Source organism: Sinocyclocheilus grahami, unplaced genomic scaffold (assembly GCF_001515645.1).
Source record: "Sinocyclocheilus grahami isolate Dianchi unplaced genomic scaffold, SAMN03320097.WGS_v1.1 scaffold566.1, whole genome shotgun sequence".
Lineage (NCBI taxonomy): Eukaryota > Metazoa > Chordata > Actinopteri > Cypriniformes > Cyprinidae > Sinocyclocheilus > Sinocyclocheilus grahami.
In genome coordinates, this window is record NW_015505745.1 from 713,827 (window position 1) to 726,824 (window position 12,998).

At 39.1% G+C, this 12,998-nt stretch overlaps 1 protein-coding gene across 5 annotated transcripts in view; it reads left to right on the forward strand.

Annotated features, from left to right (window-relative positions):
• LOC107556395 (protein CBFA2T1-like) overlaps window positions 1–12,362 on the forward strand; it is a 72,385-nt gene extending 60,023 nt beyond the window's left edge. For 3 of the 5 annotated variants that reach the window (XM_016239502.1, XM_016239498.1, XM_016239501.1), the window contains 6 exons: window positions 2,370–2,620; window positions 3,585–3,682; window positions 4,289–4,490; window positions 4,720–4,788; window positions 7,263–7,453; window positions 8,459–12,362. In XM_016239502.1, coding sequence (XP_016094988.1) covers window positions 2,370–2,620; window positions 3,585–3,682; window positions 4,289–4,490; window positions 4,720–4,788; window positions 7,263–7,453; window positions 8,459–8,737 — 1,090 coding nt within the window. In that variant the 3' untranslated portion in view covers window positions 8,738–12,362. The remainder of the gene's footprint in view (window positions 1–2,369; window positions 2,621–3,584; window positions 3,683–4,288; window positions 4,491–4,719; window positions 4,789–7,262; window positions 7,454–8,458) is intronic. The other 2 variants (XM_016239499.1, XM_016239500.1) reach the window with 2 other exon arrangements.
• The last annotated feature ends 636 nt before the right edge of the window (window positions 12,363–12,998 follow it).

Genomic DNA, 12,998 nt, shown 5'->3' on the forward strand with positions numbered 1-12,998 from the left:
GTGTGTGAGGGGAACAGGGTCACATCACAGGAGAGTGAACTGTCTGTCAGAAATCATAGCACGTCAGCCGTCTTAACCCCGGCTTGTGTACTGCATCATCACCGTGTCTGTCACGCGACTCTGTACCCCTTTCGGGCTTGAACTGATGGTAAAACTAACAACATTATTAACTGTCTTGATATTTACTTTGAACGCTGAAGCTCACGATTATGGTAAGGGGCGTTACATTTCCAATGGTGCTTGTGGTGTTCGGCCAATCACAATGCACTGGGTCAGCTGGCCAATCAGAGCAGACTGTGCTTCTCAAAGGAGGGGGCTTTGTTGAAAACTACGTGTTTGAGAGAGACGGGGCATAGAGGACCTACAATAATGTGCAGTATTTGAAAAATAATGTGTTTTTTGAACATTAAAGCATGTCAACATATTCTGTTACACCAAATACACAAAATAGCATCATATGGCCCCTTTAATATAGGCTTTTATTAAATTGTATACATACAATATTAACAAGAGTCAAGTGTTTTTTTTGTACTTTGTTATATAGACTCTTTAGATCAATACTGCTTGATCATCAAGCAATATTCATAGACAGGTGCAGTTGTATTATGATGATGATGATTATTATTATTATTATTTTGATTAACTTTTATTAGACTGTATTGAAATGGATGTTCATTTTGGTTATTTCTTCTAACCTACAACCGACACTCGTTACGTGATTATTAACAGTTAACCAACAAGAATATTTTAAATTAAATTAAATTAAATGTAAACACCCATTAAAAATACCAACATTTGTTTTTCAGGGATTCATTTTACATGGTCACTTCACGCACCTGCAGCGCTTCTGCGAACGGAGAAGAACATAATAAAGCTATATATAAAAAGAATAAATAGGCCTATATGTGAAATATATTTACTTAGTAAATTAACAAAACAAAAGAAAAAAATGTGCAACAAGTATTCGGCTTTAGCCTATATGCAGAGTTTCGGTTCATTTTTGTGATGCGCTCCACAAAAAACTTCAGAAAGCGGCATCCTGTTTGATTCCTATTTTACAAAAGCACAATGTTTTGTTTTTAGTGTGAATCTACACAAATAAAATAAATATTTTGAATTGTTTCAAATGATGTCTTACTCTTATCTATATCACCACAAATGAAGGAGTATGTAAGTTGTTTCCACTTTTATAAGAAAACATTCAAGTGATCATGCCCGCACACAGTTCTAAGCATTGCTAACTTGACAACACAGTCTATTCATTATCATAAACAGCCAAACATATTGAAATACCACACTTCTCAATTTAAATAGTCTGTATTCAATCTGTGCCGTTTAGCGTGACCACTGTACTGCCGTGATATTATGCAAAGCACATTTTGTTTTACGTGGATATTGGAACATGAGTGAAGTACAAAACCCGGTTTAGCCTACATAATAAATCATAGTTTGGCATCCAGATATATCGCAAATATGGAAACATTTGGATTCGTGCCGAATGTGAGAGGTTCTTGAGTCCAACGTCCAATTAAAAATTAATTTGTTTTGGCTTGTCGTTTATAGCTTCTTATATTTTCATTCTTGTTCTGTTCTGAGATTTGTTATGGAGTGAGGGGAGCTAAAATAGCTTGTAAACATTTTGCTTTATTTACCGGTTGCTTTATTTCTGAATGTAATAAAATGCCACTTATTCATGACTTATCTTTTTTCTCTCTCTCTCTCTCAAAAACACAATTTTATTTCATATGTGTAGTGTATTTTTACCCATGCAATGTTTTTTTAAATATTTAGAAAAATTACTTTAAAAATACTTGAATGGCATTTTAAACAGTTTAACTGTATTAATCAGTCAAAATTCTTACTGTCGGTTAACGGTTAACCAGTTATAGTATCCCTAATTGAAAACAGACTGATTAAAAAGCTTGGTATAGGCCTATTATTTTTAAAATGTGAGAAACAAATGCCTATTCAGAATTTATACACTAAAAAAATATTGTTGCAATTAGCACAACTTAAAATATTTGCATTAGAATAACTTTCCCAGATTTAACCTGAAATATTCTATTCAAGTTGTCAACATTTTAAGTTGACTAAACGTAACATTTTAAAGCAGCATGAGCACTTTAAGTTGAACACTTTTTTTTTCTTTCTTTGTTTACAGTGCACGGAATGCAATTTGACTTTTTCATCTTCTGAATAAATTGTAACTTTCAATGTTACTAAAATAACATCAAATTAAGATATGTAATCAAGAAAAAATATATCTGTCTGTCTGTCTATCTATCATGACATTTACATCAGTGTAGCATTCTTACACTTCTGCTCCTTCCTTCCTGTTCCTCACTCTGGATTCTTCTATCTCTTTCCAGAACCAAAGAGAACGGCTTTGAGCGGGAGCCACTCCATCCCGAGCACCCCAACAAGAGGCCCTGCACTATTAGCCCTGGCCAGCGCTTCAGCCCCTCCAACGGGCTCTCCTACCAACCCAACGGCCTGCCACACCCCACCCCGCCCCCTCCACAGCACTACCGTCTGGACGACATGCCCATCGCACACCACTACAGAGATTCCTACCGCCACCCTAACCACCGCGAGCTCCGCGACCGCCCTCGGCCGCTGGGTAAGAGAGAGCAGATTACACTAGCATCTGGGGACAGTCATTAATAAGAGCGTTACTGTGCTATGAAAGATTTAGAGTCTGAGACGTGCAATATAAGCCGCCTTTGCCACGGCTGCGGCCACCAATTCCGCCAATCCTCAAACTTTATGAATAACATATTCCATTTTGATGCAAGACCCCTATAAATTTTGAGGGTAAAAACAAGTTTCAAGTAAAATGAGGCTCAAATTCAGTTCATAGCCTTTAGTAGACCCCAGAAAAATAGAGTGTCACAGTAAAAGTGTTTTAAGGAAAAGGTACTTACTTAATTAAATAAATAAGAAGTAATAAAATGTAAATTAAATTAATGATCATTAAAATCAATGATAATAAAACAAATAAAATATGAATATGTGTGTGTGTGTGTGTGTGTGTGTGTGTGTGTAAAACATTCAATACATTTCTCTGATTATTTTGAGAAAATGAAAGCAATAGAAGCCCCATTCTCCGTGGCTGAGTTTGCCAATGCTGCAAATCCTCAAAAGTCCACTGCATGCCACTCAGACTCTTAGAAGTTAAACCAGGCGAGGCTTAGTTGGATCAGGAACATAAACTTCTTTAAAAATGATTTGAGGTTTACATAAAACCAACTTGCCATATCGGGATTAAATGTGCTAAAAATACTCAAGCATGTTAGCCAGTGATATATGCACAAGATATGCATAAGCCTGGCAGCTCTGGTGTGACGTGGAGAGAGCGAGAGAGTGTGCCCGCAGGCTACACTGAAGAATGGAGTGAGGGATGAGAGCATGTGAGGAATGAAGGGTGTGTGAGCAATGGAGGATGTCAGGAAGCGGGTGAGCTATGGCTGTGAAACAGACGGGCACGACATGCTGCTGAGGGCAAGCAAGAGAAATGGAAAACCAAGGCCCAAATAGTAACACGTTTAACACTCACTCTCCCTCTTGCTCTCGTTCTGTGTCAGGAATGCACGGCAGCACTCGCCAGGAGGAAGTCATAGATCACAGACTCACAGACAGAGAATGGGCAGAAGAGTGGAAGCACCTTGACCATGTAAGAAAAGTAATAACATTTTTATTACTATCCAAAGTGCATGTGTGTGTGTGTGTGTGTGTGTGTGTGTGTGTGTGTGTGTGTGAGAGAGAGAGAGAGAGAGAGAGAGAGAGAGAGAATACGAGAGCTGGTATGTTTCTGTGTTTGCATGTTTGCATGTTTTTTGTATTTATTTACCATTCTTCTAAACAATAATGAGATCATATTGAGCTCAACTGGAGATTTTTGTTTTAAGTCTCCTGTTTCTCAGATTTTTGTGCAAGATTCCAACGTCTGCAATCATAAATCAAAGATTTTGATATGAATACAAAGATTTCTTTCAAATTCTTCCAAAATATCTATATTAATATGAACAGTTTTTTTTGTCTAATAAGTTTTAAGACAAACAGCAGTTGTTATTTAAATTGCAAGGTGTCCTGAGCTATAAAAGAGCAACCTCAGAGCATTAACTTTTTGTCAGGGGTTGGCATTAGTGCTTTAATGACTGTAAACATATGGAGGTGTGAGTCATCATTCAATGTAAGCCTTTAACATTGTGTTTTTATATCTAAATTGGTCATTTCTATTTAGAGCAGATGCTGTGTTGGTAACACTCTGCCTGCATCTCCCCTGCAGCTCCTGAACTGCATTATGGACATGGTGGAGAAGACACGCCGATCTCTGACAGTGTTGCGTAGGTGCCAGGAGGCTGACCGGGAGGAGCTCAACTACTGGATCCGTCGTTACAGTGATGCTGAAGATATTAAAAAGACCAGCAGCTCCAGCAGTAGTCAGTCCAGACAGCAGAGCCCCGCCAGTCAAGAAAGTAATGCTTTAGGTAATACTTATTTATTACAAGAAGGTGTCTACATCACCTGAAAGGCCTCATGTTCTATTTTGTGCATCTGTTTGTGTATAAACTTGACATGTTTGATCTTAAAAAGAACACATTTAGTCAATTGTCCTGATGATAATTAATGATCAATCAGTTATTTTGACTGGTAGAATGGTTGTACCATGTATTGAGTTCATTGTAAATGAAGTGTCCTTTCTTCTCTCTCTTCCAGACATCCATAGGGAGGTCCTTCACAGGCCAGTGTCTGGATACGTACCTGAAGAAATCTGGAAGAAAGCCGGTTAGCATGCTGTCTTTTTCATTTTTTTAAACATGTACACACACTCATAAGCACAGGTGGAAAATCAAAGCTAAATTATTCAGACAGAGCTCTTTCAAAGCCTGTCTGTGATTTAAAAGCTCTCTGAAATTCAATCAGTCAGTCAGTTAGTTATTTGTATGCAGAACTGCAGAGTCAGGTGGGAACCTGTTCGGTGTCACACCAAACTCTGGTGTGTTCTCGACATAACAGTTTTTTCCTGAGATCACGGTTGTTCTTGAGAAAAATCAGGGGGGAAAATGCACAAGAAATGATGTACATGTAATAGAAGATGAAACACTAGGCAAGAACAAATATTAATAACTCGGTAAAAACTGAATGATAAATAAATTCATATTTATAAATAAATAAATAAAAATATTATAATAAATAAACAGGAATTCAATTCAATTTAAATGCTTTTAAAGCTACTAGAATTGTTTAATAAAATTATTTTATTGAAAAATAAGATTTTATTAAAAATAAAGTCTTTCAAGGACAAAAATCAGATTTAGTCATCATGCATTTTATGTAACCATCATTTACCAACCAACATTAACAAAAAATGTTTAGAAGCTGATAAAACACTTTGAAGGTTTAGTGAGTTTTGACATTTTTGTTGTGCAATTTCGTTTTTGTGGCATTTTGCAAGGAGTCATATGTTGGGCAGTTTAGTGATTGATATACGTTAATACACATTCCAACAGTGATGTCAGATCATAAAGCTCTTTTATTGCTCTGGCTGAACAGGACACTTAAGTGCTCCCAGCCTTTACAGCACTTCGGCACTCCTGCCATTAGCTGTGCAACAGGCTCTCAGCTCTCCATGGCACTCTGTTTTATCACAGCAGAGGAGCTGGTTAAAAGACGGATAAAGATATTAAAAGGCTTTGTTTAAAGAGCAGTTGATCTGTGAATTATGACAAGTGATGGATTCTGTAATAGCAGATTGTTTACCTTGGCCTCAGCATGCTAATACATGACAGACGCATCTGCTAAAGCAGTTTGTCTTTGCTGTGTGGTCTTACCAGAGGTTTTATAACAGCAAACAAACCTTACCATGAAAGTGACGTTACAAAAGACTGCTCATTTTAGTTAATACATTGCCTTCACATCACAACGGCGGTAGTAACACCCTAAAAAAATCACCACAGATTGAAATTCCATCTGAATAGTCATATATAAATGCAGTAAAATGTGTCAGGGAATGTGGTGCATTTTCCGTGACCTCAGCCAATCAAGAGGACGACTTTGTGCACCAAACCACCATGGTTTCACAATTCAGTCCAGTCTTGATGAAAATGTCTCTGGCTCTATATTCCTTCATATTTAAGACTGGGGAGGAGGGTCTGCACAACCGCAGCCATCCATTTCTGCAGAACAAGAGACTACCATGACAGTTTAGTCTATTAAAACTCCTTGTTTTCTAAACCATTGTACGCCTCTAGTGATGGTTACACAGCCCAAGCTAAAAGTGTTTAAGAGTCAGAATTGCCTTAAAGAGGTCTTCACAAGTTGCCACAGTATAATAAGGGGTGAATGTCCTTCTTTTTTTTTTTAGAAAGATTGTGTACAGTAGGTGATGAATATTCAAGCCCTTTCTCGCACAGTGCCATATCCTGATCTGCATGGGCCTTTGGGGGCGCAATTGAAATGCATAATTTAAATATAAATTGCCCAATTTGCATATGCAATTAGTCAGGCTGCAGCCTTGAACAATGAAAACAAACAAACACAAAAAACCCTAGTCTGCTCTTGAGATGAGTTTTCCTGCCAGAAGTATTTACGGTTAATGGGATAACAATGTAAAAGTACAGATAAAGTACGAGTTCAAGGAAATACATTTATACTTCAGAAGGAAAAAATATCAAGGATTACCTGGAATCTGCCTTGTGCACTACAGTCAAGTCTTTGGTTTGACGCAAAACAAAAGCACTTTTTCTTGTTTATTTGTATTCAGCAAACACAGAAAGTCATCTGAGCCCACTCAAATAAAAATGGATGTTTGTAATTAATCCCCAGATTAATCTCTCAGCTGCTTTTGAACAAAACAAGCCAATAGGATCAATTAGACAACATAAAAATAGCTTTCAAAATGCACAATAATTAGCTGTTAAGTTACTTGAATTGAATTAAAATGTCAGATACTATTGTTAGGGGATTGTGTGTAGAGAGAGAGAGATTCTTAAAGGTTTTTGGCATAAGCACTTTCAATTTATTGGTTGTGCATTAGTGCGGTTTTCTATTGTTTTTTTGTAAGCCTTAGATGTTGTCACATAAATCATGTTTTAGTTTAGCTGGACAAATCTGTACAGCATACAGTTGTAACGTTTTTATCTAGTTAGCAGAGCTTCAGATTATATGTTATGTTAACATCAGTTATTCTCTCTGAACTATTTGCTGGGTTTCTGTTGCTGTGCCCTGGACACTTAAAAGCACTGTGCTCTTTCTTTCAGAAGAGGCTGTGAATGAGGTGAAGAGGCAGGCCATGTCTGAGTTGCAGAAAGCCGTGTCAGAGGCCGAGCGCAAGGCCCACGAGATGATCAGCACTGAGCGAGCCAAGATGGAGCGCACGGTGGCCGAGGCCAAGAGACAAGCGGCAGAGGACGCGCTGTCAGTCATCAACCAGCAGGAGGACTCTAGTGAGGTAACAGCTTGTACGCCTACCGCACATTGTTATTGTATTAGTGAACAGCTGCAGCATTCACATACTGCACAATGATTCATGGGGGTGGTGATATATTTCATAATTTATTATATTTTGCATTATATATTATCTTGGGGATTTTATTTTATTTTATATGTAGATGCTTGATTTACTTGGCCGGGCTGTTTTATTTCCATAGCTTACATTTGATCTCCTCAGTATGGAAATCTTTTGGGAAACATGGAGATCATATGAAAGGGGGAAGAGAAAGTGTGTCCCAGATAATTCCTCATGCAGCCCGGTGTCACGCAGAGCCGAGGAATATAACATTGCATTTACCACCTCAGGCAGAGCGGCACTTTTCCTCCTCTAAATGAAACATGTGGACAGTTAAGGTGGTACTGATTTGGATGAGGGAAATTGGGAAGGGAGCGCCGAGTGTCTGCGCACAGCGGGGGTACGGCTCGTTTAATCAGTTAACACAGAAAGGCGGCACGCATCCGAGTTTAATTGCACGAGCCATGTTTATGCACGTCCCCCTGGAGGATTGCGTCGGTAGCTGTTTATAACTTTGGCTTCTTGTCTCTGGGACGCATTCAAGACTTTGTGATAATTGCTCTTATTTGGCCCAGAGACAAACACAAAGAGGCCACAGTGGTAACCTGAGTTTCTCTGTGATCGTTAAGCATTTTGTAGTTAACCTGTTACAAATGTGTCCTCACGTAGCGCCATGTGGAACTGGGTAAAATTACTGCGTTTTTCCCTAGCTAGCTCATCATTTCATTTTCAAAGCAGGGAGATCCAAAGAAAAATAAAGCAGAATTCTCTATTTAGACTTAAACTCAAATAGGAAGTGTTTGCTGCTAATGAGCCGAGACTTTCGCTCGTTTTTCTCAAAGGTCTGTGCATCTATTATTTCCTAATTGGGATAATACCCATGGAAACAAGTGCACATTTTTTTAATATATCACAGCTTAAACCTCCTCCTCCCTCTTTCCCGTGCAGAGCTGCTGGAATTGCGGGCGCAAGGCGAGCGAGACCTGCAGCGGCTGCAACACGGCGCGTTACTGCGGTTCTTTCTGCCAGCACAAAGACTGGGAAAAGCACCACCACGTATGTGGCCAGACTCTGCAGGCTCAGCAGCAGGGCGAGACCCCCGCCACCGTCAGCTCCTCGGCCACCCCAAGCAGCGGAGCCGGCAGCCCCACGAACACACCATCCGCCGCTACTCCTCGCTCGGCCACGCCCGGCACGCCCTCCGCCATAGAGACCACGCCACGTTAGAGCCCCGAGCGGGCCGTTCTTGATGCCTCAGCTGACCGGGGACTGACTCACCTGCCTCACTCGCTCCAAAATGCTAAATCTAGCACACTAACAAAGAGAGAAGACTGTACTTAGGGCGATCACCCACAGGAGGTCCATTTCGGGTCATATTGACTTGCCATGATAGAGAACGCAAAGATATTCTTTGTTTGAAATTCTCATTGTTCTTTATTGTTACTACAGCTATTATCGATTACTGTTGATAATGTCGTTTATTGTTGTTATGGCTCTCTTACATTCTTGTAAATAAGAAGAAAAATGGAGTAGACAGCCGGGACCTCTCGATGAGTATATTTGACCTCCCCTTCGTTCCGTTTTTTTGTCGTTTTTTTTTCCCTCCTTCATTCCGTTCTCAAAGCTCTTTATCCAGTAGCTGGGATATAAAACTATTTGACCTCATTAAAGGACACTTTAAATGACAAAAACCAAGGAAATACTTCATAGCTGATGAAAGCAAACACTCAGAATATTATTAAGACAAAAAGACAGCGTTCCTTGTAAAGAAGTCAACAAGGCATCTGTGTCGGACGTGGTGGAGTAGACAGCGGACGGCTTTTCTGGCTCGCGCACTGAACTCTGCAGATGTGGAGCAGATTGTGAAGGAACGCAGATGTTCGTCCCTCTTCTGCAAGATAATATCCAGGTCAATGGTCTGAGAAATAAAAAGCTGTTTCACTGAGGAATGTAGGGGCGAGGAGGGCCCGTGTTGGATGTTGAGTACCACACGGCGTAATGAAGGATGCACTCTGAGCCCTGATCCCAAATGCACTCCATCTGCTCCCAAAACAGGAAGTGAAGTCATCTGCCCACCAGAGTAGTACTGTCAGAACCTCACCGTGACAGCCGCTGGGAAACAAAGGGCTGATAAATTACCCATAAATCCCTGGCTGTTGGAGCCAGCCCAGAGCCCTCTTCTGTCCTGCCTATCTCTAATCCCGCCATCAGTCCTCGTTCTGCTTCTTTTTGTCCTTCTAGATCTCATCGTGTTAAACACTTGTGTCCTGTGCCGTCTCCAATGGTTATTTATTGTACATGTGCTGGACAATTGTGACGACGCATTAATAGTTTAAACCACAGTCACAACTTTTTAGTCTTTCTAGGTGCAAAAAGGAAGAACATATTTTCTCTCTCTCTTGCTCTCTCTCGCAAGCTGCTTTTCTATTCGTATGTGTTTGTGCTAGTCCCCTTGTAGTTCTCTAAGAAGAAAGAACACTTTCCCCATTGTCCTCAAAAGACAAACGCTATCTCTCAGAGCTGCTACTTTAGTCTCATTCAGATGTTTTTTTCTGAGAACTAGCATGTTACATGGAATGCTAACATAAATGTTTTTGTACATGGGACGTACATAAATGTATTTGCACTGTCACGGTTTCTCTCAGCATGCTTCTTTTGGCAGTTTTTTTTCTATAGGGAGCCTCACTTCATAGGTTATCTTTGGAGTGCTTCATTACATATCTGTGATTTCCTTTTCTTGTTAAAAAATTTAGAAAAATCTGTAAAAAAAAGAAAACAGAAGTATCACAATCTGCTTTTGTTAACATTTTTTTCTAAACATTTTGCTTTGAATAGTTAAGGACAGTGCATGCATATGCATACTGAACGCTATAGTATATGTTGTTTTTGTTTTCTACAAAAAAAGAAAAAAAAATTACAAAAAAGACACTAACTTTCCAAATGCAGAGGAGAAAAACAGACAGCTTTAACACTTCAGAGCACCAGGATACACAGTATTACAAAATAATTAATATGGAAGACAGCCAAAGACAGACATGAAGGACCAAAACCTGATTTTATCTAAGATGACAAAAGAGACTCCAATGTATTCTTGTTTTCTCAACGTGTTTATCAGGGGAAGCCACATTGAGCAATGTTTCCATTCGAAAACCTTTAACTCTCCCCTGTCCAGAGCCAAGACCAGCCCTGTTCAGCTCGTAGAGAGGAGGAGCCACTCAAAACCATGTAGCAGTTCCTAAGGAAAGAGGGTTTCATGTGAGGATGATGTGGTCTGAATGATTGAGCAATAATCGAAAAGGTGGATCCCATATGTAGTTCCTGCAGGGCGAGGTTTCACAACCGTTTCATTGTCGTCGTTTTTTCTTCCGTATCATTCCTCGAAAATGGATTCGTCATAAGAACGTCGCTCCAAAAGGCAACCAGCCCAACCGAACCGAAGCTCTTCTCGTTCATGAATGGCACATAACCAAACCTTCAAGTGTTTCAGCTCAAGATAAAAAGCCATGTGAGAATCTAAAACTAAACAACCTCGTCAATGGCTAAAGAGGAAGAGGGGTCTAAATGGGCACTTAACTGCACTCTGACAGCTCATGTCCCCCAAACCATGGTGCTAAACGCTGTGCATTTGACCTCTTAGGAGGAGTGGCTGGCTCTGGACATGCTCCCAGCCTCCTCCGGCATGCTACGGTTAAATAATCCAAAAAAAAAAAAAAAAAGGTGTAAGACACCTGTCCGCATCTCCAGAGAATCTGCCAGCTAAGCTGTCTTGAAACACTAGTGTACTATTTTTGAAAAATACATATAGTTAGTGTAGTGAGTTCAATCAGGGTGACCTGAATAAAATAAGCACGGATGAAGCATTAAATAACTCCTTCTCCTTCCCAGTCTAGTACGTCTGTTTTGCTACAACCTTTTTTTCCTCGGTGGCAAAAAGTCTCACTCTACCTCTGACAGCGTGTTAGGAGCACCAGTCGCTGAGCGGACACTGGTCTAGTCAAACCAAATGGGAACATGAGAACAGGACTTAAACCCAAAGTTAAAGGCTCATATAGCTGCAAACCATATCACTACTTGGTAACAATGCAGACCTCATGAGAAAAAAATGAATAGAATACATTAAAAAAAGTTGTTATTTTTAAGTTTGTCACGCGTACAAATCACTTTGAGTCAACTCAAATTTAAAAAAAAAGGATTTCAGAGTGTTGACTCCATTTGATATACACTATAATTCAATACATGGTCAAAAATGAGAAATGTGATATATTCTTATTGCCCTCCTCTTCTCCTGCACCCCCTTTCCCCCCATTTCTGTCTTCTGTTGTGAGACACGCTTGGCTGCTCGTCAGTGTCATTTAGGTTCGTGTTTATGAGGGATTTGCACCAAACTTGAGCGAAAAGTAACGGCTGGTGAATTTGTGCATGCCTTGTTTGCCAGGTGTTACGTTTTTATTTTCTCCAGTTTGTAAAGTGAATTAAACTTTGGGATAATAAAGGGACAGTTGAAACATTAAGTGAAATGAATTGGTCGGGTGGGTTCAGGACGGGCAGTTGTAGGATTCTTCGAAAATCTTTATTGTGAAAAAAAAAAACTCATGAAAGTCATTGTGCAATACTTAATGTAAACATGAACCACAGGTTACAGGTGGGCTGGGAGGGTGTGGACTGTCACACCATTTCAGTATACTCTAGGGTTTTTGGGTCTACCATGTCAGAGCTGTGGTTTCTTGTTTAATCTGTTTTCTTTATTTTCTCTCATTTTTGGGGGCTGTAGTAAATGGTCTGTCAGTCTGTGAATCTTTGCAGTATGATTCTGGTATTGTTGTACTCTTTACTGTGTAATAAATATGTTCATACATGCATTGGAGGCTGTGGATTTCTTTTTGTCTTTGTTTTAAATACTCTAAAAGCAAAAGAACCTCTTGCATCTTATAGGTGAGAATACATTCTGTTTGGATGCATCATTTACATTCATTCATTTAGCAACTTCCAAATTAGAAATACAAAAATACAAATTAGATTCATTCTAAAGCGGCAGAAGTGCTGTAATACAAAGTTCCAAGATTATTCAAAAGAGTAAAGACTAGAATAGAGATATGTAAGGACTAGTAGAGGTGTGGAGAAGATTATTATTATTATTTTTCAAATTTAAATAAAAAATAAATAAATAAAATTTACAGGGTTCCCACAGTTATGAAAAACAGGAAAATATGAGGGAATTTTATAATTGTGATTTCCAGGTCTGGAAAACATTTTAAAACATTTACATTTTTTTTGTTAATACATTTTCTAGTAATTTTCAGATGTTTATAGATATTTAATGGGCTAGAAATTGGCCCTGTATGGAAGCCCATTTGCACATTGGTGAATAATACAGTAATTATAACATAAAAATAATACATCATTTTGACTTTTTATCTCATAATTTTGACAAGTCAGAATTGAATTTGGTCATAATTTTGATAGTCATGATTGTTTTGTAATAATTTCA